Source organism: Emydura macquarii, unplaced genomic scaffold, assembly GCF_026122565.2.
Source record: "Emydura macquarii macquarii isolate MOO-44397 ecotype Brisbane River unplaced genomic scaffold, CSIRO-AGI_Emac_v2 contig_3517, whole genome shotgun sequence".
NCBI classification, from domain to species: domain Eukaryota; kingdom Metazoa; phylum Chordata; order Testudines; family Chelidae; genus Emydura; species Emydura macquarii.
Genome location: NW_027133654.1, coordinates 7614147 through 7638331, shown reverse-complemented (window position 1 = coordinate 7638331; position 24185 = coordinate 7614147). Strand labels below are relative to the sequence as shown.

Sequence of the window (24185 nt, the reverse complement as noted above, 5' to 3'; positions counted from 1 at the left end):
TCCTGGTCTTAAAAATATAAAACTTATTTTTAATATTTTATTAATTAGACACTACAAAAATTAATGGCTCATATATTTAAAAAGGTACCCTGTGTAAAGAACTTTGGACCCACATGGCAGTGAACTATAAAATTACCTAACCAAAGCCTGACATCTCCATGTATTTCCATGACCAATGAATTGTTACAATACATTTTAAAATATTTATTTTTTAAAAAATCATGACATGATTACATTAAATGACTTCTGAATTGTTTCTAAACATTATTAATTGAACCATTAAAAAAAGAAGATGAGTACCAGCTCAAATGAAGCTGGCATTTGAGAAGTCAGGCTCTTTTTGCTGGAGCACTGCAAAACCAATGGGGGGGGGGGGTAACCTTTTACTCACATTATAATCGTGAGAATAAAGAAAACTGCTAAACTAATGTTTAGAAAAATGAGGGATGGGAAAGAAAAATACCCACTGTTATGTTCAAATTATGTTTATCCTCTCTAGTCCGAAAAGAGAAACAACCGAATTATTACCCTCTTCCACACACAAAAGGGCAGAGGGTTACGATGAGAGGCTTTGCAGTTGCTAAGGAGAGACAGAAAAGCAAGAGTGGCAGAAGAGCCAGGGAGGCGAGGAGAAAACGGAAAGGGGGATTCATCCCAGCTAGCGACCTAATAATACTTAAAGAGACACTGTAATTAACCAGTTGCTTCTTCCAATAGGTGAATATCCAGTCGGAACAGCTCTTCCTGCCCATTCCCTCTCTGCCCCAAGCCCGGCCCCCCTTTCTCTAGCCTCCCACGGAAACTTCCCTACAGCCTCGGACGTGGCTCGCCGCGGTTGGAGAAGCGATCCGTGCCATGACGAGGTGCGGAACCAGTCTGAAGTCCACAAAGAAACCCTCTGCCTTTTAAAACGTGCCGGGACAGGGGAGTGCACCAGCTTTTCCATCTCCACACACACACACGCGAGGCAGGGGAAAAGACAGGAATCTCCCCCTCCCCCGGCTGCTCCCTGCCCACCCGCCAGGGGAAAAGCCCCGGGTCACTCACATCTCTCGGTAGGCAGAGAGAAGAGACAGCGCAGAGGGGAAGCTGGGGAAACCCGGGAGACCGGGCGCCACCGCCCGCACGGCACTACGAGGGGGCAGAGGGGGCTCCCAGCCGGTGGCTGGGGACGGGGCACAGCGCCACGCCGCGGGGCGAGCCCAGGCACGCCGCTGGGAGGCAGCAGGGGCGCGGGAGGGGAACGGCCTGGGCGCAGCGCGGCGGCGGAGCGAACCCCGGGGCTGGGGAGCCCGCGGAAACCCCCCCGCGCACGGGAGGGGACCCGACCGCCGCAGGCGCCGGGGGACACCCCGCGGGCGCAGCCCCCCAGAGGCAGCGCTGGCTCCGCTCGACCAGCCGAGCCGAGCCGAGCCGCCTTCCCCCCCTGCCCGGCTCGCGCTCACCTTCCTGCCGCCGCCGGCCAGCGCGGCGCCGCCCCCCGAGTACATGTAGTAGGCGATGCCCAGCACCCAGAGGAAGGCGAAGCAGAGCAGCAGCCGCGACCTGCGCCGCATCCTCCCGCCCGCCCCGCGCAGCGCAGCAACCGCCGCCGCCCGGCCGCCAGCAGCAGCAGGAAACGGCCAGCAGCCGCCCGCCGCCGCGCAGGGTCAGGGGGCAGAGGGCGAGCGCCCGCCCCCCGGCCAATCCCGAGCCGCCCGGCCCCACTGGGGGCGGGACAGGGCGGGACTAGCCGCGTCTCCATGGTTGCAGCACGCGGGGCCTCCCGCCGCCCCGCCCACCCGGCACTGGGGGGCGGGGCTCCCGCCTGCCGCTGGGGCCGGCCTTCCGCAGAGCGCAGCCCCGCCCCCAGGCTCCGAGCCGCCGCGGGCAGACCCGACCGCTGCCGGCATGGTGCGCTCGGCGCTGCACCTCGGCATCGCTGGGCTGGGCGGTGCGCGCAAGGGCTGCAGCTGGCCTTGGCCTTGGCCTGGGAGAGCATCCGCCAGGGCAGTCAGTGGCCAAAGCGCAGGCTGGGAGAGGGAGTGAGGCGACTAGCAGCCCCGGCGGGGTCTGGGGGAGAGGGAAATGATGCGCTGGGGTCAGACCCAAACACAGCAGCACCGGCTCATGATGGGACACGAGAGGGAGGCGCACATGCATGTGAAGCCGCAGGCCTACTTTAATAAAGGGGATGGTTGCAGAAGACGTGAGGGGATTTATGTAAGGGGGAAGGTGCCTTTGAAGGAAGTAGTGCTATTTGAAGGAAGTAGTGCTATTTACAAGAATACACTGCATCAACTTTTTCTCCTTGAATTTTACCGAGTTGACCTGTTATGCTCTGGTACTAGTTCCAACCCCCTCCAGTTTAGGCCATGTTTACATGAGAAAACTGCATTGATGTAATTAAATCAGTTTTGGCCTTGTCGAGGTTGACTTACAGCTGCGCTGGCTGATGCCCACACTACCCTCCTTGGGTCAGTGGAGTGCTTCCTCCCCAGGAGCATTTTCCCTGACCTAAGAGGGGCAGTGTGGGGAGCTAAGAGCCTGGTCTCTGAGCTCCCTGCTAGGAGCCCCACAGGGTCGTAGGCTCCCAGTAGCCTGCCCTCCCCATTCCTTGCAAGGAGCCAGGGGGAAGGGCCCAGGGCTTCCCCCTTCCCTGTTCCCAGGGGGAAGCCACCCAGGGCTTCTCACCCCTGGAGAGTGGGGTCCAGCTGCCCTAACTTCTCACCACCCTTCCCTCCCGTCTGCTCCCCACCAGAGCCGGGCAGCCAATTGACAAGGCTGCCCTGGCTACCTGGGGAGAGTCTGTAGAGAAACATTCAGGCTTCTCACCCTGCTCCCAGCTGGGAACAGAGACCAGCTGCTCAGCTCTCAGGGGGGCTTTCTTGTCAATTTCACCACAGTGGTGAAATTGACAAAAATGACAGCCCCAGAGGGGATGTAAGGGATGCAGTATCTATATTGACACTGTGTTGCCCTAACTAAGACAACATAAACCCTACCCCTCTGGTTGAGGTGGTTTTATTATGGCGGCATAGCAGGGACGTTACATCAATGGGAGGAGCATTTTAGTCTGTACACCTGCACTGACTTTTGTTGACAAAACTCCCTAGTGGAGGCCAGCCCTTAGTTAAATCCATGCAACCCCCTTGCACAGACATTCTTATTTTGGATTAAATCAAGGTAATTCAAATAAGTAAGAAATCTTTAAGATGTACTCCAACCTTAAATGTTAAATCCTTCTAGCAGGGCTTGGAGGTTTTACAGGGCTCCCTCTTCCTTGCCTGCCTGGATCCTCCCACAAGGGTAAGTCACCCTTACAGGGCCCCACACCTCTATTTTGGATTGTTGCTTTTGATAGATCTCTTCCTGTCACTGTTCACTCGCCTTCCACTTGAGCCATTGCTTACCTCGACTCTACCTCTAAAAACAGCCCAGGACTGCTGCTGCCACACTGCTCCTGGTTCTCACTGGGGTCTGCTGACTTCTGTTTGCCACCTTTTGGTGCCACTGGTCTCCTGGTGTTATTCAGCCCTGACTACCATCTGCTCTCACAGTGAGATGACAAAAACAAGAATGTGAAACTGCAAAGAACACAAAAAAAACAAATGGCATATATGCCAGCATCGTGGTATCCAATTTCGGCATGACATTCCTGATTTTTAAAGGTTTGCTCTATCATCTCACCAAGTTGGGTTTTTTTTTTTTTGGTTTTTTGTTTTTTGTTTTTTTTTAAACTTTAGTCCGTTTTATTACTGCGTAAAATGGCAGAGTCCCATATTTCTTTGATCCTTCTGTCTACTTATGCTAACAGCCTCTGACAATCCTGCTGCCCTTCTGCCAGTCCATCTGCACCAATGGCTGCAGAGTCTGTTGCCAGTATCTAGAAGACTTGACTCCAAGCAGTATGGGAATGTGGCAGGGGACCAGCGTTAGGGCTGGCAAAAGCTCTGTTACATTAGCAGGAAAAGAAACAGTAGCCGTTAGAAAAGGAGTTTAAAAATCTGCCCCTGCTGCTCACCAGAACAGAGACTTTGTTGACAGTCTCATCAGAGAGGCTGAAGACTGCACAGGCATGGAGACTGAGGGGTGATCCTTTCATTTCAAGGCTGACTGCCTATGCTATAGTTGTTCAACAGTTGAAGATTTCAGTCAAAGGCTGCACCTGTCAAGGCCTGAATGTGGTATGCAATGTGTGACAAAGGGTATGCCTACACTTCCATTGCAGGTGTGATAACAGCACAAGTAGCCAGCCATACCCAAAATAGCTTCAATCTAGCTAGCGTGGATTTCAATAGCAATGAAGCTGAAACAGCATTGGCTTTAGTGCAACCTGTACAAGCCCTTCCAAGACCCATGCGGCACTCCATGTTGTCAGGGCTTCAATAATATTGGTACTCATACTAGCTAATTAAAGCTAGTTCAGGTATGTCTACACATGATGTGATCACACCTCTGATTGCAGTGTAGACATTCCCACAAACTGAGGAACAGAAAACAGTTATTCATGCAGGAAACCTGAAATGGTGCTAAGAGATTTATCCCTTTAGTGTAAATAACTCTGTAAATTCAGCTTCATGATTCTTGGTTTAGGAGGTAAATAATTTGTAACAATAAAATAGAGGGAGACACTCAATTTGTGTGGAAATTTTGGAACAAAATGATTGACATCCCTTGAAAGGTATAGGCTTCAGAGAGCCATATAAACATTATGGGCCAGATTCTAAGGTGTCCCCAAAGCATGTTGAATGCACCTGAGGAGAGGAGGAGCACAGGAACTAGGGCCAATCCTGGGGCCAGTTCTTCACTGGTCCTCAGTGTAGTGTAGAGCAGCCACATAAGCCAGTGATTGCGCCAGTACAGAGATGTTCTGGCCACACACACTATGCCACAGGCTAGGAGCAAGCTGAGCTAAGATCCTGTATGCCAGCCCTATGACCCTGGAAGATTCCTTCACTAGAAAGATCAGATCTGCCAGGTTTTGAGCCATGGAGCACATACAAAGAAGATTTAACAGATCCAGCAACGAATTACTATGATCAAATTGTTTCACATAGAAAACATTGCACATTGGTATCTAAAATGTTAAAATGTGGAGCCTTCTCAATCCCCTTTAACTTTACAAGGTCTGCAGGGCCTGAGCCACAAACTGCTACCCTCCACAGCAAAATTAGCCATCCATGGATGCACAGCAAATCCTTCCATAGCTGCACACTCTATCAGCTTAGCAAAATAATGTACTGCACATGCTCACTATGCAATTTTCAAAGGCTTATAACTCAGCCAAATCAAAACTAATTTCCTCTGGAACAAGCAAAAAGGCCCTTCTGCTCAATGAGGGCTAGCTACTTCTATGCCAGATTTCACTTTTCAACCTTCTGCTGATTAAGTCGTAGAAAGGTTTCAGTAATTTATTTTAGAATGGGAAGTATATTTTTTCATGCTTCTGATATTCTAGAATGACTGGCCCCATTTTGCTGAAACATCCCAAATATATTCATCTTTGGACAGAGACCAAGTTCAGAAAATGTCACCCAGAAATGTAAATGTTTCACAAAGTTCTGGTCAAGTAAAGCACAGGGAGTTAGAATGTAAACCAGTATGCAGCCTTAATTATAGTAGTAGCTGCTTCTGCTATTATAGCATATTCACGCACATACTTCTCTAACCCAAAAGTCCTATCCTACTTACTCAGCAAAGTAAAAACCAAAGTTTGCCTTACTTAAAGCAAGAAATTTAAGAAAAATTTAAGCAATCTTGAATGCATTTCAAAAGAAAATATTAGAATATTTTAGGAGCAGCATTGCCACCTTGAAGTTTGTCATTGTCCTACCAGTTCTGCAGAAAACTGTACAAACTACTGCCCTATTTCCAGCTTGCCCTACATGTACAAAATCACCAAGAAGGTTGTAACAACTAAACTCCTGCAGCACGTAACTTCTTCCAATGTTCTGGACCCTGACAATCAGATTTCAGCATGAGACATGGCACAGAAACAGCTCTCTCAAAAGAATGATGAGCGAAGGAAAAAAGAGAATCAGACTTTGAGGGACGTGCTGTAACACTGACCTCAGTTTTTGACTGAGGCTATCTGATCACTGATCATCAGGTTTGTGTGATCCTCAGGGTCATGCTGGACTCTTTATGACTTCCAGCGACACAGCATTCTCAGCAGTGGTGAGGAATACTTTCTACCATTTGTGACAGGACAGGAGGTTCCATTCCTTTCTCTCAGACAAGAGTATACCACTGTGATCCTCTGCTCACACTACCACTAATCAGTCTCACCAGTGGACTGGGAGAAATACCAACTGAAAACTACAACTAATATGTCACACAGCAGCCTGTCTTTTGAGCAACAAAGATAAATCAGAACAAATTGCACCATTGTTCTGCAAACCCCACTCGCACTTTATATATTTCTGCTTTGAATTCAGAGTCATGCTCCAAATCAACAAGGCCTTTAATGAACTAGGACCAGCAACATCAGAGATTATGTATCCATCTGCAACCCAGCAAAGCAGCTGTCCGCTGCAGGAAAACTTCAACTATAATAGCCCACAATAAGATTCTTGGATGCCTGGACAAAGCATTCCCAACTACAGACTGCCTTACCATATGGGATGAGACGGCCTATCTCTGTTCACCCACCTATTCAATAAAGTCTTTCCTCCCTAGCAGCATACTCCTTCCCCCACCCCCACCCAAAAGTAGGTGGAAGGGGGAATGAGAGAAAAGAAAGATTCCAGAAGAGAGGAAGGAAGAAGAAGTGGGGTGGAGAATGGGAATGTGAGGAAACAGAAAGACTGTCTCATCATGCTTTATGCTACATTTCATGTTGTCCCACACTTGGGGCCTGATCTTGCACTCAGTGAAGTCAATGACAAAGATGCCAGTCAGTGCAGCATTAGGACTTCAGGTACGTCAGTGATAGGAAACTTAGAAATACAACAGATTAGATACATTTTGCTTTGATCTATTTAGAGAGATAGGTGAAGACTACCAGAAAACCTTGGAAAAATAGGATCCAATGTTGAAAACAAATGCCATAAACACATATCAGCTGTGCTCTAATTGATCTTTTCAAAGTTATGGGCCCCAGTCTATAAGTAATAAGCAAATACACCTTTTTAATTTGAAAAGAATACTATTTTCTTCCAGATTCTTCAATTTTTTACACAGTAGAACCATGTTCAAACATACTCAATGGAGCACAAATCTGGAAATCCTCATCCCACTCACAACATCATACTCACAATTGACCAAGGACATAGCATTGGGCGGTATTAGTGCATATCTCCTGGTGTTCCATCTTTGCCTGGTAGGGGTGCTATTACAAATAGACTGATCCGAACCTGCCCCAATGCTGTGTCTGACACAATAGTTCCACTGGTTTTTCTAACACAGTCGGTGGCTAGATGTATAAGCCACAATACAGTATTTGTCATTACTGTACATTACATCCCAGGACACTGCTCAAGAACATTTTTCATCATGCAACTAAGTAGTTGTTTGACATAGTAGACTTGATTTTAAAAGTTAAAAATGCATTCTAAATAAATATACCATGCATTACTTTATCGTATTTGTTTGCATACTTATTTGCAAAATCTGGTATTTTGCACAGGGTCTCTCAATCATTAAAACAAATTAGTCAGGTTTCTGTATCACACTCAAGAACATATTTCATGTGCGAAAGAAAATAAATGCCCATAACAATTTCAGTTCACATAGCTTTCAGAAGTCATATATTGATTTTTTTCCACATTTAATCTCTCAGTACTTTGGGAGGGTCTGTAAATAGGCTCTCACACAGCAGGACATGGAAACCAACCTCATTTGTAGCCTTTATGGGCCTTTTGGCTTTGAAACTTTATATGGTTCTGAAGGGCATGGCCAAAAGCAAACAATCAAGAGAAATTCCTCTCTCACTGTTCCACTTCCAACACAAGAAGTCAAATTCATCAGTGAGGTAACTCCACTGAACCAAGAATGAAACTGGTGAGTCCATCAGAGAAACACGAGAATTTCAAAGAAAGACAGAGACTGCACCTCAGGGACCATGTGTTTTCCTGACCCTGTGCTCTTTCCAGAGTTTCAAATAGAACAGCAAGTGTTTCCATTCAAGAAGAGATATGGCAAAATGAAAGGACTTTCCATCCGTGTCTCTTTAAACTGAAGGGCTTTGGTAGTACAACATCGGGTTATAGGTCTTTTTTCCTCTCTCACTCCACAAGAGCAACGCTCAGTTTTCTCAACTTTCAAAAAAAAAAAGTATTTCTGGGTAGTGAGTGCGTGGTGAAAGACATGCATCTCATCAGAGAGCTGGCTAAACAATAACTTCGATTTTTACTTGTCAAATTGTCTCTTCTACTGCATAGAGCTGTGAATGAAGTCATATCTATTAAAATGTTTTGTCTTAAGAAAGTCACAAGCAAAGTCATTTATCCAATAGTTTAGATATAGACATACTAGGCATGAATTTCATCTTTCATACACCAGTGTAAATCAGGAGTGTCATGGTGACCAGGTATCACAGGGTGGCTGGCCCCTGTAGCTGAAGTAGGTCCAGCTCCCCTGTGCAAGACCAGGTGCTCCCAATTGGGCCAGTTAAGAGGGTGGGATTGCATCTGGGGCTAGAAAGGGTTAGAGGGCATTCCAGTGAAGGGCTGACTGTGGGAAGAGAACTGGCTGAGGGCGAATGAACCAGAGACAGTCAAGAAGCAGGACTGCTAGAATACCTATGGTGGTATCCGAGCAAGCCTAAGGCTGCCCTTTAACCACAAGCAAGGAAACTTTGAGCCCAGACCACAAATGAGTTCTTGGGACAATGAATGAGAAAACAGGAACAGAAGTGAAGGTCAAAGGTTAAAAATCAGGACTCCATAAGGCATGCTTCAGAGAACCCCGGGCAGTGCCCGACGCCCATCAAAGGTGTCCAAGGAGTCAATGGACATCGCCCAGTGGAACCAGAATATAGGACTGCTAAAGTAGAATCCCCTGGGAGGGGAAGCAGTGAAAGCCAGAGATACAAAGAGTGAGCCAAGGAATGGCTTTTTGGTTGGTTGGTTGGTTGGTTATGTCTGGACAATAAAAACTTGTGAAAAGAGACTGTGAGTGTGGGATTTGAGTCCTTGGCAAGCTGGGGGAGAAGCCCTGCTTTGTGACACTGGGCTAGCTGCACACTGTCCCTTCTTGGGGTTTCTGAGTGTACCACCCATAGGTGTCAGGCCTTGGGCTTTTACTTTTTCTGGGATGGAATTCTGCAATTTGCCTACTCTTAGACCAGGCTTTGAATAAAAGTCCCCTGGATTCCAATTGTGACCATCCTGTTCACTGACACAGTCTCAGCTCATCCCAACCTCCCGCCCCTTTCCTAGGATCTTTGTAGGGTTAGATCTCTTTTTGATCTCAGTCTTAGCCTTGGGGATGGTACCTCACTCTGACCTGGATGGAGCCAGCTATTGTTATCTTAAACCCTTTAAAGCTGCCTACCCGAGGGGCTGTGTTATCTGTGTGAGGATTTCACCTTTCCTGGGTTCCTTAACAATCACCCCTTTTTACAGCCTCCTTTGATTTAACTCTGTGCCTTCAGGCAGGTAACAACACCAAACTGAACAGGGAGATTGAGGCACGCTTAATATTCATAAAAGATAATACAGACAGTCTCCCAGTTTGTCACAAGAAGTAACTCCACTGAAATCAATGGAGTTACAGTGGGGTAAAAACCAATATAAGTGAGAGAAGAATGAGGCCTACTGTTTATCTCCCTTTCTCACAGATGGGTGCAAAACACGTTAGTATGCACTTTGTAATTATGGTTCTAAACACACAACTTTTCTACCAACTATTCCTGCTAGGCACAAGAATAATTTATGCATGGAGATACCTATTGGGGTCAGTATCAGGCCCAAAAGTGTACATGCATATATATGTGGACCACAACCTCTGATGCATAGGCTCCATCCAATGATCCTTCTGTGATGAGAGTAGCCCCTCAGCTTGCCTCCCTTCACTGGGTTTTTCGCCGCATACCCCCTGCCTGTGTCTCGCGTACCCCTGGGTACCCCTCGTGTACCACAGGTTGAGAGACTATGTCCTAGCACATCCCTATCACTCTGGAGACAACTGCCTGGCTGTGTGCTTGATAAATGACTCCCTATGCCCTCTTCAGTACATACCCTTATACACCAACAGGTCACAGTGCAGGACTTAGCCCTGACTGAAGACAAAAGTCTTCATGTTTGGCTGTCTTGTGGTGTGTGCGTGTTGCTGTTGTTTTGTTTTGGTTTTCTTGGGTTTTGTGGGGTTTTTTTTAAGCTTTAGGGCATTTTCTTGGAGGGCTCAGCTGGAACTAAAAATCTTGCTTTGTATAGTAAAACTGCTTGTTTTAATCTCTCAATTCATTAACTTGCTTAGTCCAGTCTTTTTCTGGAGGGCAGTATCCTTCTAGACCTATTGGAGAATAATACATCTTCTTGCTTCAATTAATCACACTGAAATAGTTTTCTGGCATATTACTTTAATAAAACAATTTCCCCGGCCGCTTGGTGTTTTCCTGGATCAGATCATGATGTTCTTTGCCGGAGTTCTGTAGTATTTTCAGTTTTTCTCCATTGCTTTTTCGGCCAGGTTGCCTCCAAGCATAGCATGTGCTTTAGTAATAACAACAAAAGGCAAAAATGAAGCAGCTCATAAGATCATTATTTTAGTTAGCTCTTCTGTTTTAAAAGCCAGAAAAACATCAGGAGGGCCCATCAGAGCTTAACCAGCTGTCTTCCTCCTCCAGTCGTCAAAACAGTAAGCTATTATGTAAGCTCTATTAGAAGAGTTTGATCAGAAACCAAATTAGTTCAGGATCTCACTGGTACCTTAGATGCTCAGTTTGATCAACAAGCCATCTCAGGTCAAAGTATAGAAAGTATCGAATCTGAACTGATGGAGCAGAGCCAAGAAGAAATTGTGATGAAGTTGAATTAAGGCATACATATACACAAAGAAAGCAAATATGAAATTGCTATCAATTCATAGAACACCAATGTTAAACTACAACTATTGCATCAAAACAATGAATTACAGCCAAGTGAGCCAATCTGGCTAATATCAGATTTCTGACATTATTTACCAAATGGTCTAATCACATTTATTATAGCTGGAGCAAACACCTAGAGAAAAGGTTGGAGGAATTTCTTCATTTAGATCCTGCCCAGCTTCACTCCATGAATACTCCCATCTTCTATATAACTACTCCTGGAGTGAGGTAGTACGCAGCATGAGGAAGAGTGGTAAGAATCCAGCCTTTTGTATTTTTTCTTTCAAAAGAACTAGGAAATTTCATAACACAAAAATTGCACTAAAGGCCAACTTGTGCCTTTTAGGCATTAGTTTGTATTGGAGTTGTGTAGGCCAGGGAGAGCTCAGGAAGTTTTTACATCTGTGTAACTCACTAATTTCAGTGAAGTTACAGCACTTCCAACTTACACCTGTGTAAGTTTAGAACAGAATGCAGTCCACTATATATTCTCCTTGAAGAGCCCTATGTCACTGCACAGCCAGAAGCTGGGAATGAGCAACAGGATGGATCACTTGATGACTACCTGTTCTGTTCATTCTCTCTGAAGCACCTAGCATTGGCCACTGCTGGAAGACCAATTACTGGGCTAGATGGACCATTGGTCTGATCCAATATAGCCATTCTTATGTTCTTATGTTTTCAGACCCTGCAGTGCATGGTGGACAACTGTGAAGGGGCACTTTGGTGCAATTTTGCATTTGCCTGATTGTTTCATGAGCTTGTATTATCACTCATCAAAGGAGCAGGAGAGAGATGGCTGGTTTGGACTGAGAGACCCAAAGAGATACTCATTAGTATTGATCTGTCTCTGCCCTCCAAAAATGACATTATGCAGCTGCTGCAAAGCAAACCAAAATATATTAAAATAAAGGGCCAAATTGTGCCGTCAAAGGCCCACATGTGGCCCCTGCTGAAATTAATGGCAGTCCTCCCCTCTTGGACAGACTAGGCTAGAATTTGAGTCGAAGACTTTACAAAATAGTTTTACGTGGTTGAGCTGAAGTAGTGAAAACATTTGTGGGGCACAACGGGCCCTGGTGGGGTTCTGAGCGAGCAGCAAATAAATGCCAGTGAAGCATTGGGTCCGTATCCACCAAAGCGCCTGAGGGAGGATGGAGTTTGTTTCTCTTCACAATTACAATATGTTTCTGCCCTCAAAAAAAACCCAAACACATAACTTGAGAACTAAAAAAAGAAACCCACAACAAACATCTGTGTTTACACACTTACCAGGTGGAGTTTTTCATTTCAGACGAGTATTTCTGGAGAATACAACTTTGGGAAACTTTCAGAACTCCCTTCAGTTTTCTTGTCCTGCAATATTAGCGGTGGTCAGGATGTGGCTTGGATTATATACATTCTCCATCCCCTTGCCCACACATATTCACAACTTTGTCCAAAACTCAAACCAGTCCAGAAAGCTTTGATTAAAGATCCCCCATCTTCCAATCTCATTACTTTTCAGAGGAACAGGAGATGAGGCAACCATTTTCCTACCCTCTTCCCAACAAGCTGTGGGAGCTTCCCCCTTTAACCCTTAATTTGTGGTATCTTCTTGAGTGGGGAAGACCAGCAGCATTTTATAGCCTTCACCAATGTCTTCAAGGGGAAGCCTGATTCCCATTCCCACTTCTCCAAGAGGTGGCTGTCTGGTCCAAAGCCCTTTTGTTTCTTGTGGCAGTACCACCTTCCCCCCTAAATCTACCTGCCAGTGTCTTCCAGAGCTGCCCATCCTCAACTCTCCTTTAACAATACCTGGAAGCCTCAAACATTTCACACTGACCTTCTAACTCTCCTTCATGAAGAACTGGAAGGCTCAGGGGTCTGGTAATCAGTTACAAAGTTTCACGTCTAAAACTGTGATTTTTAATCTGCTATAGGCTGGCAGTGACCGGGAGATTTTGTCACTTGACAGCTGTTCAATAACTTTGTGAAATTATCTGGTCTTGATTCATTTCCCAGTGGACAAGAGTTCACAACACAAATGCTGATCAAAGTTTACATTCATAATATGCATCCTTGTTGGCAGTCAAGAGGCCCAGGACTGAATGAGAATGGAGACCAAACTGCTATAGGTAGAGGTTAGAGTTGAGAAATGCCCTGGTGGAGAACCATTGGGAAACTGGCACCGCTAGTACATCTGCCCTATGAAGAAGAGAGCACCAGTGCCCTAGGCCGTCACTGTGTCATATTTCACAAGACTTAAATTCACTTAAAACAGTGGCTTTCAACCTGTGGTCTGCAGAACCCTGGGGGTCCACGGATTATATCTAAGGGTACATGAAAGGTGACTATGAAAATAAAGTTTCAGATCCCAGAACTGGCATTTCATTTCTCTGATCAATCAAAATTATGTGAATGCCCCCACCTACAGGTCAAAACCTAGAAGTGTTGTCGCTGCCACAGAAACCCATAGTTTAATGCCCTTCCACACGCTGCATCAAATGCCATGCTGAGCACGTGCAACATTTATAGTTAAATTCTGTTCAGTAAATTTTCAGTCGAAGAAAATTAGATGGCAGGGATCTGAGGACCACAGGTTGAATTTCAAAAGGGGTCCACACCTCCATTTGAAATTCTTTAGGGGTCCACAAATGAAAAAAGGTAGAAAACCACTGACTTAAAACAAACTAACAAAAACCAGATGATAAAATGGTTTTTTCTATGTTTTCAACTGAATGTTCCAGCCAGATTTCCATGCATGAAAACAATCAAATGTGTCTTTATGTAGAAAACAACAGAGAGTAAAAATAGCACTAATATCTTCATAAGAACATAAGAATGGCCACTTTGGGGCAGACCAAGGGTACATCCAGACGCCCTATCCTGCCTTCCAAAGTGACTGGCTCCAGATGCTTCAGAGGGAATGAACAAAACAGGGAAATTTATCAATTGATCCATCCCCTGTCATCCAGTCCCAGCTTCTGGCAGTCAGAGGTTTAGGGACACCCAGAGCACGGGATTACGTCCCTGATCATCCAGGCTAATAGCCATCAATGGACCTAACCTCCATGAATTTATCTAATCCTTTTTTGAACTCTGTGATACTTTTGGCCTTCACAACATCCCCTGGCAATGAGTCCCACAGATTGAATGTGCGTTGTGTGAAGAAATACTTCTTTTGTTTGTTTAAAACCTGCTGCTTATTCATTTCATTCATTTCTGGTTCTTGTGTTATGTATGGGAAGGGGTAAATACTTCCTTTTTCATTGTCTCCACACTTTTCATGATTTGATAGACCTCTGTCATAACCCCCTTAGTCATCTCTCTTCTTAGCTGAACAGTCCCAGTCTTTTTAAAATCTCTCCTCATACCCCTAATCATTTTTGTTGTCCTTCTCTGTACCTTTTTCAATTCTAATATAGCTTTTTTGAGGTGGAGCAACCAGAACAGCACACAGTATCAAGGTGTGGGCGTACCATGGATTTATATAATGGCATAATGATATTTTCTGTTATTATTTATCCTTTTCCTAATGATTCCTAACATTGATAGCTTATTTCACTGCTTCTCACATTCAGAGAACTATCCACAATGACTCCAATATCTCTTGAGTGGTAACAGCTAATTTAGACCCTATCATTTTGTATGTGTAGTTGGGATTATGTTTTCCAATGTGCATTACTTTGCACTTATCAACATTGAATTTCATCTGCCATTTTGTTGCTCAGTCACCCAGTTTTATGAAATCCCATTGTAACTCTTCACATCAGGTTTGAACTTAACTACCTTGAGTAATTTTCTATAATCTTGCAAATTTTGCCACCTCACTGTTTACCCCTTTTTCCAGATCATTTGTGAATATGTTGAACATCACAGATCCCAGTACAGATCCTTGGGCGACTTCACTATTTGCCTCTCTCCACTGTGAAAACTGATCATTTATTCTTGCCGTTTGTTTTCTATCTTTTAACCAGTGACTGATCCATGACAGGATCTTCTCTCTTATCCTATGACTGCCTACTTTTTTAAGACCCTTTGGTGAGGGACCTTGTCAAAGACTTTCTGAAAGTCCAAGTACACTATATCCTCTGGATCACTCTTGTCCACATGTTTCTTGAGCCCCTCAAAGAATTCTAATAGATTGATGAGGCAGGATTTCCCTTTACAAAAGCCGCATTGACTCTTCCTCAACATATCCTGTTTATCTAGGTGTCTGATAATTCTCTTCTTTACTATAGTTTCAACCAAATTTGCCTTCGAGAAGCAAAAAAGAAATATTTTGTCAACTGAGGATGATGATTTTGGTGAACCGCAATATCCCAAAGGCTACAGCAAGTGCCTTGATCCAATGCTTCTTGATATCGTCCCAGGTATCAGATTCACAGATTATTTATAATCTGAGTTCAGACAAAATCTACGACACTTGTTGGGCTGCAAATGTCTAATCCAGGGCTGTAAGGATACTGTAGATGCAGCCTGTTTTACTTGCCGTAGGATGGCTCCAGCAACATTCTGGCTTCTGATGAAGATGAGCTCTGTTGCTCTGTGTATTCTTTGCATTCGGCTACCGAGAGCAAAGACACAGTTTTCAGCTGTGTCCCACTTACATGTCAAAATACTGTGATGCTGATAAGTATTTGTAGTGCGGTACATGCCTGGAATGTGAAGCTTCTCTGAAGCGCTATTTTTTGCTGCAGGGTGTGACTCCTTTTACATTTCACTTCATTCAGATCTCTTTTCTCCTAGAGAGAGAAATACATGATTTGTGGGGAAGGAAAATCAGTACAATACGAGGACTAACACCTTCAAACATCTAGTCATGTGAGTAGCACCACTGATGCTAATTGTAGTACTCACACAAGTAAAGGTTTGCATGATTGGTCCCTCAGGCTGTGCTGGGATCATATCCTTTTCATCTGGAATGGGTCTGCTATTTATCTTTACAGGATTTAAGAATATTTCATCACCAAACCCAATATCCTGTTGCCTTCATGAGGGAAGGCTATCCTCCCATCACCGCCATCAAATTCCTTTTTATTTGTATCACCACAGTGTATGAGCTTAGCTCTGTATTTCTTAATTATTCAACTTATGAACACTTAATGAATTCATGCTCAGGAACAGTCATTTTCCCTTTCTCAAAGATTCATCCAGTTTTTAGGCCAGGAGGGACCACTATAATCATCTTGCCTTGGGTCCCAGTGGCTGTTTCCAAAATATTAAGTCACTTCAGATGAGAGACATTCAGCTCAATGCTGAGGGCTCATTCAAGAATGTACTTCTCTTTTAAACCCTTAGGCTCAAATCTTCAGCCCAGTATCCAGCCGGAGCAGCTGGCACTAAAGGGAGAATCCTGCACCACCTAGGCTGTGGGCCACTCTGTAGGGGCTACTTCCACCAGTTTGCTGAAGTATTCCTCCATGTTTGCAACAGTAGTGGAGCCTCTGGCCTTACCTCCCTCTGCCCTGTGTACTGCAATGCAACAATCCCTCATGGAACAGAGTGGGATATCCCCCCGTATGGTGCTCTAAATCCTGCCTCCCTCCTTGTGCGCTGCAGCTATTTGCTGTCCAGCAGCCCCCACCTGGCCGCGGCATTGGGGGCAGGATTTGTCCCTCAGTGCAGGGCACAAGCAGCACACAAAGCCTTGTGCACATACCCTGCATTATGGCAATTTTCACACCATTATTGAAATCAGTGAGCCGGAAGGTAAAGATTCTGCTCAGCCATCACCTCATGCCATGAGGGGAGTGACACTAGTGATCCGTATGAGATGGGTTTGGGATTTCAGCCCAGGTTCTAGTGAACAAGTGTCCACACCACACAAAAAATAGCATCCCAATTAGCACTGAGTGTAACTCTGGATTAGGCCCGGCCTTAGCCATAGACGAAGTAGGCAATTGCCTAGGGTGGCAGAACGTAACGGGTGGCTGCTGGGCAACAGCCACCCGCTGCCTGCCGCCCACCTCCCGCACGGCCCCAGCGTGCAGCTGGGACCCTGGCAGCAGCCTCCCACCTCCTGCCTGGTCCTGAAGTGCAGTCAGGAGCCCAGCAGCAGCCACCAGCATCCCGGGAAGCGGGCCGCAGCCACCCGTGGCCCCGCTGGCAGTGGGCAGCAGCCGCCCTGTCCCCTCCCAGAGCCAGGCTCCACTGCTCCTGGGTTTCTTGTCAATTTCACCACTCCAGCAGTGAAATAGACAAGAATGACAGCCCCCACACCCTTGCAAATACTCACATTTTTCTGCTTGTGGGGAGCATTTTTATTTTGCCTAAGGCAGCAGAATATGTAAAGCCAGTGCTGCTCTGGATGGTAGCTGACAAGTGACCAACAAGACAACAGACAAGGTAGAAATTGCTACCCAAGCCCCTGCAAGATTTGACCTTGCGCCTCTGAGCGTATAAGACCAATGTGCTAACCCCTGATCTATGGAGCCACATGAAAGGCCCATAACTGAATGGGCTGGACACTGAGCTACCCTCACACTTCTAGCTGTGAGCCCCTCCAATCAACATACCTGACTGGGGTCCATGCAGCCCCATACACAGCCAACCAGATGTGGGGATACAAAAAAGACCAATAAAATCAGAAGGTCCAGTGATCCTCTCCCCTGGAAACTTTTGGGAAAAGAAACAGGTGAATTGTTCTGTATTGCAGAAGTTTTTAGTTAAAAAAATGTTATTTCAAAATAAAGAAAATCAACCTGCTGTTTGTCTGGAATTCTAAACTCACCTGTTAGTGACATGTTGTGTCATTTTAAAACACCATCATGCCCCAGAAATCACTGAACTCCAAATCCACTCAGCCAGCTTCTATCAAGCACACACACAAAAATATGTAGACAGCTAAAAAGCAGTCAGCATTATATAAACTACACAACAATGGGCTTCCACACCCATCTTCTACCCAGAATCAGCTCTCTGAACCCCGGCCATCTCCCTTGACATCTCCTGCTAGATAACATAAATCATCAGTGTATAATTTTTTTTTTTTTTTTGCAACAGTTTGGCACTCATCTTTCTTTTAAACAAACAAAAGTGAGTTTTCTCTGCCCGGACTCCAGTACCCTCACTTCCATAGACTAGCACTTTACTCTGCAAGAAGGCCCAGTACACTCAGTGGGTTTCCTCATGGAGTAAGATGCTGTTCAAAGTGAGTAAGGAAAGCAGAATCTGGCCCTGTGTCTGCTTGTTTCTTTTCCCTCAGTCAGGTTGTTTTGGTTTCCTTCCAACTAACTTTCCATTGACTTCTTTATTTTTCCCTTTCCGTCCTCCCATTCCCAGTTTCTCCTTCCCCCTTCCCCACCCCCAAGATCTCTCACTCCTCTTGGCAGTCCCAGAAAAATTCAACTTTGTCAGCTCTTCCCCCTTGCTTCCTTTCTTCTGCCCTGGCCACTAATTTCTCTCCTCCTTTCTGGTCACTGTTCTTACCACACCCATGTTCTGTGTCCGTAACCCCCGCACTGTATTCTCTATACTCAGCCTTTTTCTGCTTTGCTTGATGCTATAACAGGGACTCCTGTATCTGCCTCCCCCTGCTTCCATCTTGTCCCCCATTCAGTGTATCATTGTATGTCATTTAGCACTTTGGGTGAGATTCGGTGATCCAACTCTCAGAAGCACAGCATGGAAGCCACCCTTGCACTCTCCTAATTCTGAGCTGCTCCACAGCCCCCAGTGCAATGTAGACAGCCCTGGGGAGTCTGTTGAATTTATGGCAGGCTGCCAACTTCCCCAGTGGGATGCAGCACTGCCTGGAGTCTCTGCAGCATTGGGTGCTGGAGCCATGCCTCTGACATGTGCACCCACCGCCATCCCTGCCCGTGGCACATCCCTACAGCAGAGCTTGCCAGTGGGTCCTTAGAAGGCAGCCAGGATATTCCTCACCTGGCCAGAGCTGGCCCTTTATGCCCTTCCAGCCCTTTTGCCCAGCGTACAAAGGGTCAGAGTGGGGATGAGGATTTCACCCTTTCCATTTAACATTTTGTTTCTGTAACAGCTTTCCTCATGAATGCCTGATCCTGCCCTAATAAAGCCAATGGGAATTTTGCCATTGAGTTCACAAGTAGTAGAAGCAGATTCAAAGCAACATCTCTTGATGTTAGAGATACAATACTCCTTCAACATGCAATGAAAGGGGAAAAGAAAATGGGGGGGAAAACCCAGTAATGTCTGTACCAATCTAGGGGTGAGATCCTGAGCATCTAGAACACACACTGAAGTTAATTTAAGTTGCAGAGGCACAGTATCTTTTTGGACGTGGTTCCTAGATTGTAAACCCCAGGGAGCATGGGCCAAATTTTCTGCTGCATTACAGCAGTTTTCCAGGTCCCAGATCTTTTCCTATGTACTATACAATATTAAGCTCACTGACAGTGCTCAATAAATAAATGATGATAACAAAATCTAAAGCACAACCAAAAGGAAACAGAGAAATTACTTGTGCATGGAATTCCTGGATCATATTATATATGGCACATTGCTTTCAACATACAAAATATCCTTCTACCTTCAGCTGACACTAAGGATTATATTTTACAATTTATTTTTGAGAAAAAAATACCTGGAACCAAGTTGGGGCAACTGTATATTATCAAAAAGGTTACATTACAGGTCCCTAAAGTAAACTGATGGTGTTCTAGAAACGATGACTGCAATGTTAAGACTTTCTGAACTCACCCCATAGCATACAGCCCAACCTTTTCAGCCTGACTACCTGCCAAACTTGTCTACAGTGTATCATTTATTAATGGTGAGAGCAGAGGGCTGTGGATCGTGGGAAATTAACGTGTATGTGGGTGTAAATGACAACAAAATGTATCTCTATGTTTCTATGTGTATGCCAGTGAATGAGACAAGATGGGAGAGGTGCCATCTTCTATTGGGCCAACTTCTGTTGGTGAAAAAGACAAGCTTTTGAGCTTACACAGAGCTCTTCTTCAGGTCTGGAAAAGGTATTCCGAGTGTCACAGCTAAATACAAGGTGGAACAGATGGTTTAGCATAAGTGGTTCACGCACATTGTAAGAGACCATTCAAGGTGAAGAGGCCAGTTAATTCCCCTGCAGTCATAAAAAGGGGGATGTGTGTGAAGTGGGTTACAGATTGTTTTAATAAACCATAAATCCAGTGTCTGTGAATGTCCTTCCTCATCATGTTGTTCAAAACACTGCAGTGAAGGCTAATGAGGGATTTCCAGGCACTTGAAATTGATATGGGAGATTATCCTGTGGATCTATATTACTTTTTTGGGCAAGAGTATGGAATTCAAAACAAGCTGCAATAAAACAGAGCTGTACAATTTGTGTTGAATAAATAATTCAAGGCTCTGGATAAACAGGTGAACACCATCTGGCTAAATCTGGAATTAACTATAACTCATGCTGCACAGCAGAATCTTGGACTTGGAAGCTACTAGCTCTCAGCAGACATTTCAGCTATCCACTTCCAAAGACTGCAGACAAACATTTAAGACCTGATGTCTGACCTAATATAAACATAAGCAATGCTGTACTGGAACAAGTTGCTATTGATCCATTTAGCTTGGTTTCCTATCTCTGGCTGTGGCCAGTATATGATGAGTCACAGGAGGCTGAAAAATCTTCCAAAATACATCAAGTCAATTGTGCATTGCTAAATGCTAGAAGAGGGGAGAATTCCTTCCTGGTTCCACCAGCTGATCAATACAATACAATAACTGTGTATAACCACATTGAAAAGAGAGTGGAACATCTAACTTGTCCTAGTCATTTACAGTCTGAGATAGCTTTGGAAATGCTTTTCTCCTCTGGATTCTTCAGGGATTTAAAGATTTACAGTTCTGGGAAGAAAAGGAATGCAATTTCAACCTAACCGATTAATTTTATGACCAAGGCAGCCAGAGGTAGAAACAAGCATTCTGGCAAATGTATATAGAGGACGTTGGATGATTGCCAACAGAAGACGACACTGGAATGAGAAAATAAATACAATAGTCCAGTATAGGGCTCAGATAATGATGATGAGTAATCTATTACAGATTATTTTTGCTTGTTTTAAAGCCATACAGACCTTCAAGGAGTAATGTATGTTTAACATCAAACCACTTCAAATCACTCTGCTGCAGTATTGTATTCGCTTCATGCTAATAAACAAGACAAATATGGGGTAGCCTATTCCACCAGACTTTGCTGTAATAAATGTGAGGAGGTTGGATTTTTCTGCACACTGCAGAGTGCAGGGTCATGTGGGATTGGCTGAGTGGAAATGAAGGGGACTCTCTTAAGGCCTATATTGTCCCCAGGAAAAGCATGTCCTCCAGCTTGAGACCCCAAAGTACCCCCCCCCCAAAAGAGCAGTTACTTTCCCCATTTGAGACACTGAAGTTTCCCATAAAAAGCAGCTTATCCTATTTTAAGACAATGAGTTGTCCCACACAAAGTAATTCCCCACAGTCTGGGACACTGAGGTCTCTCACAAGCAAGTGAAACACTAAGCCTCCCCCAAAAGCAGCTCTGCCACTTTCAGACTCTGGCCGTCTCCCCACACACAGAGTGGTTCTTCTCTCTGTATTTTCAGACACCCATGGCAGGTTGTTACAGTCAAGTGCTAGTAGCTTCATAAAAATTAAATTTCTTCAGACTTCGTTTGACTTTAACTATAGGCTCTGTTTGTAAAATCCTTTCTTCAGCAAAACTGGGTGTCTTGGGGGACTGGTATAGAATACAGAGGGTCTCTGCTTCTCACTCCGCTTAGTAATTACCAAAAAGTTTTACTCTTTGACAGCAACTGATATTTGATTGCTTGCCCATTGGAGAAACTGGACTGAGGCTATTCTATTTCTGTTGTTAACATGCCATCATTTAATTGGTCACATTCCAGAGCCTCCTCACTCTACCTCCCACAAGCAAAAAGGCAATAAGGGCAGATTAAATTTAAAATTTTTTTGTAGTTTGGACACTTTCTATTTCTAAGCCATTTTTTTATTTGTGCAAGTCTCACTTACGGTCACATGTAAATATTGACAGAACTGGATTATTTTTACTAAAGTGCCTTTTGTAGTTTATGGATAGTAAATTTACTTACAGAAATATGTTAAATGAGCTGGCGGGCTCAGTCCAATTACTAGGATGCAAATGCCCAGATTACAATAACCAGCATAACAATTGGCACTCGTGTGACATAGTCTGCATAACTCATTTGTGGCTTCACTCACTGAATAAATATGGAGTACACAGAAGAAAGAAAGAAAGAAAGAAAGAAAAAGAAATATGATTGCATGTCAGTTTATATATATTATTTATAAAGTATATGTGTGAACTGAGATTTTCAAAGCCAAATAGGAAATTTAGCCACACCACTCATGTTAATTGAAAATGTAAAGATATTTATATATACACACACAACACACAGATGTATGTATGTATACAAATGCACAAACATATATGCACACATATGAATAAGAAAAGCATTTGCCGTTACACTGGCATAGCAGTTTTTTATTCCTGTAAATGAATGATGCACTCCCATTCAATTACAGTCCTGAATCTTAAGTAAATATATTCTCCTATACAATTTTGCCCCTACCCAGAGCCCTTCTTTCATTCTGAGGTAAATGACTCACTTCCAGTGACAGAATATCAGATTTTGGGTGGCTGACACATACTTATGTCGACAGGGGACTTGGCCAGGACATAACTGACAGAAAAATGTGGTCTATGTGCATTGATGATTTCCTTGTTTGGCAGAGAGGTGAAACTACTGAAATGAAGGAATTGCCAAGGCTACTTTTCCTCTGCCAAACACTGAGTTGTATTGTCCCCTCTGCTGAGACATATGGAGGATGAAAATAATGTAAAGGTTAGTTAATTCTGGCAGGGGAGGATCAGAGCCTACTCAGGATGGTGGAAGCTCCTCAGTGCAAATACTGTGCAGCTGGGGCTCTATGTGTTTAGGAGGCCTCTCCAACTGACAATGGGAGGAGTTGGGGTCCTATCCCTTCTGCAGCTTCCCCATATCTCTTATTTCATACTCCATGCCCCATAGAGGGGGGGGGTAATAGACTGTCATGACTTGCCACAAGTGGCAGCTGGGCTCCTGAGTGAACTGTGCTGCCAGAGAAGGGAGGCATCAAGGAGCTGCCCGTAGGGATTGGCTCTGTTTACATACCCCTGAGATCTGCTGATTATCAGTGCAGTTGGAGGGCTCCACAGGCAGCTGCACTGCAGCCCCCAAAACCCACTCTCTCTGGAGAGAGCAACGCATCAGCAACGCCACACAAACATTCTCACTTCAGTTTTTTCCATGATATAAAATGACAGAGCTCACTGTGATTCAAGTCCCCTGGATCCAATTAATCATTTTAATAATTAAAAACATATGTTCAGCTTGAAAGCACAGCAAGAGAGTTAGGCAACCCGACATGGAACTGTATTGTTGCCTAATTCGAATCATGTGGATTATAACTGATCTTGTGGCCCTTGCACAGAAAACACTCCCACCAAAATCAGGGCCAGCATTTGCATTTAGCACATTCCATCCCAGATCACAAAGCACGTCAACAAACATTAACTCAGCCTCATAAAATCCCTGTGGATAAGACTCATCCCTATTTCAAACCAAAGGCAAACAGAGATTTTACAGAGATGGTAATTTTTTGGCTTTAACATCTTGTTACTGACCCTCCTTGCTTGTCTTTCTGAATCAGATTTGGAATTCCCCTCTTTTCCACTCTCTCCTCCAGTAGAGTAGATGGACCAATTTCAGCCTCCAGTTTACACCAGTGGTATAGGTAGAGGTGGGCCGGAGGGGAGATGTGGGGCGGCCATGGCCCACCCACTTTGACAGCAGACCCACCCAATCAGATTTTAAGCAATTCATCCTGCATTTTTATCAGCCTCTGTTTCACTTATGACACAAGGCTGGTGCCCACCCGTGTCAACCACAGGCCCTGCCAAAAAATCAGTTCTGGCTTCGCCTCCCATCACTGTTGTTTTCAATGGGGGTTGAACAGGTAAAATTTTAGGGCAGAATTTGACTCAGTATCTGCTGGGCCATAACACAGTGAAGCATTTTGAAAATCTCTTCCACACTAGATTATAAATTAGCTACATTAAAAACTTTTTGGTAAGGTAGCGTCTTCCTGTCATTCTGTAGAAAACGGATTGTTAACTTGACAGTTCTTGTTTAGTAAGAGATTGCTACTTCCCTTT

The 24185-nt window shown here is 44.7% G+C and overlaps 1 protein-coding gene and 1 long non-coding RNA gene across 5 annotated transcripts in view; both read right to left on the bottom strand.

Moving 5' to 3' along the window:
- GALNT2 (polypeptide N-acetylgalactosaminyltransferase 2) overlaps positions 1-2044 on the bottom strand; it is a 123759-nt gene extending 121715 nt beyond the window's left edge. For all 3 annotated transcript variants that reach the window (XM_067535741.1, XM_067535742.1, XM_067535743.1), the window contains exon 1: positions 1446-2044. In XM_067535741.1, coding sequence (XP_067391842.1) covers positions 1446-1556 — 111 coding nt within the window. In that variant the 5' untranslated portion in view covers positions 1557-2044. The remainder of the gene's footprint in view (positions 1-1445) is intronic.
- An 8453-nt stretch (positions 2045-10497) lies between these two features.
- Positions 10498-23770, bottom strand: LOC137145245 (uncharacterized). 2 transcript variants are annotated; one of them, XR_010917616.1, is made up of 5 exons: positions 23655-23770; positions 17515-17614; positions 15655-15741; positions 12287-12370; positions 10498-10637 (listed from the first exon to the last, which is right to left on the bottom strand). It is a non-coding gene; the product is annotated as an uncharacterized lncRNA (long non-coding RNA). The 2 variants fall into 2 exon arrangements; XR_010917615.1 differs by lacking the exon at positions 23655-23770 and adding an exon at positions 23143-23277.
- Between the last annotated feature and the right edge of the window lie 415 nt (positions 23771-24185).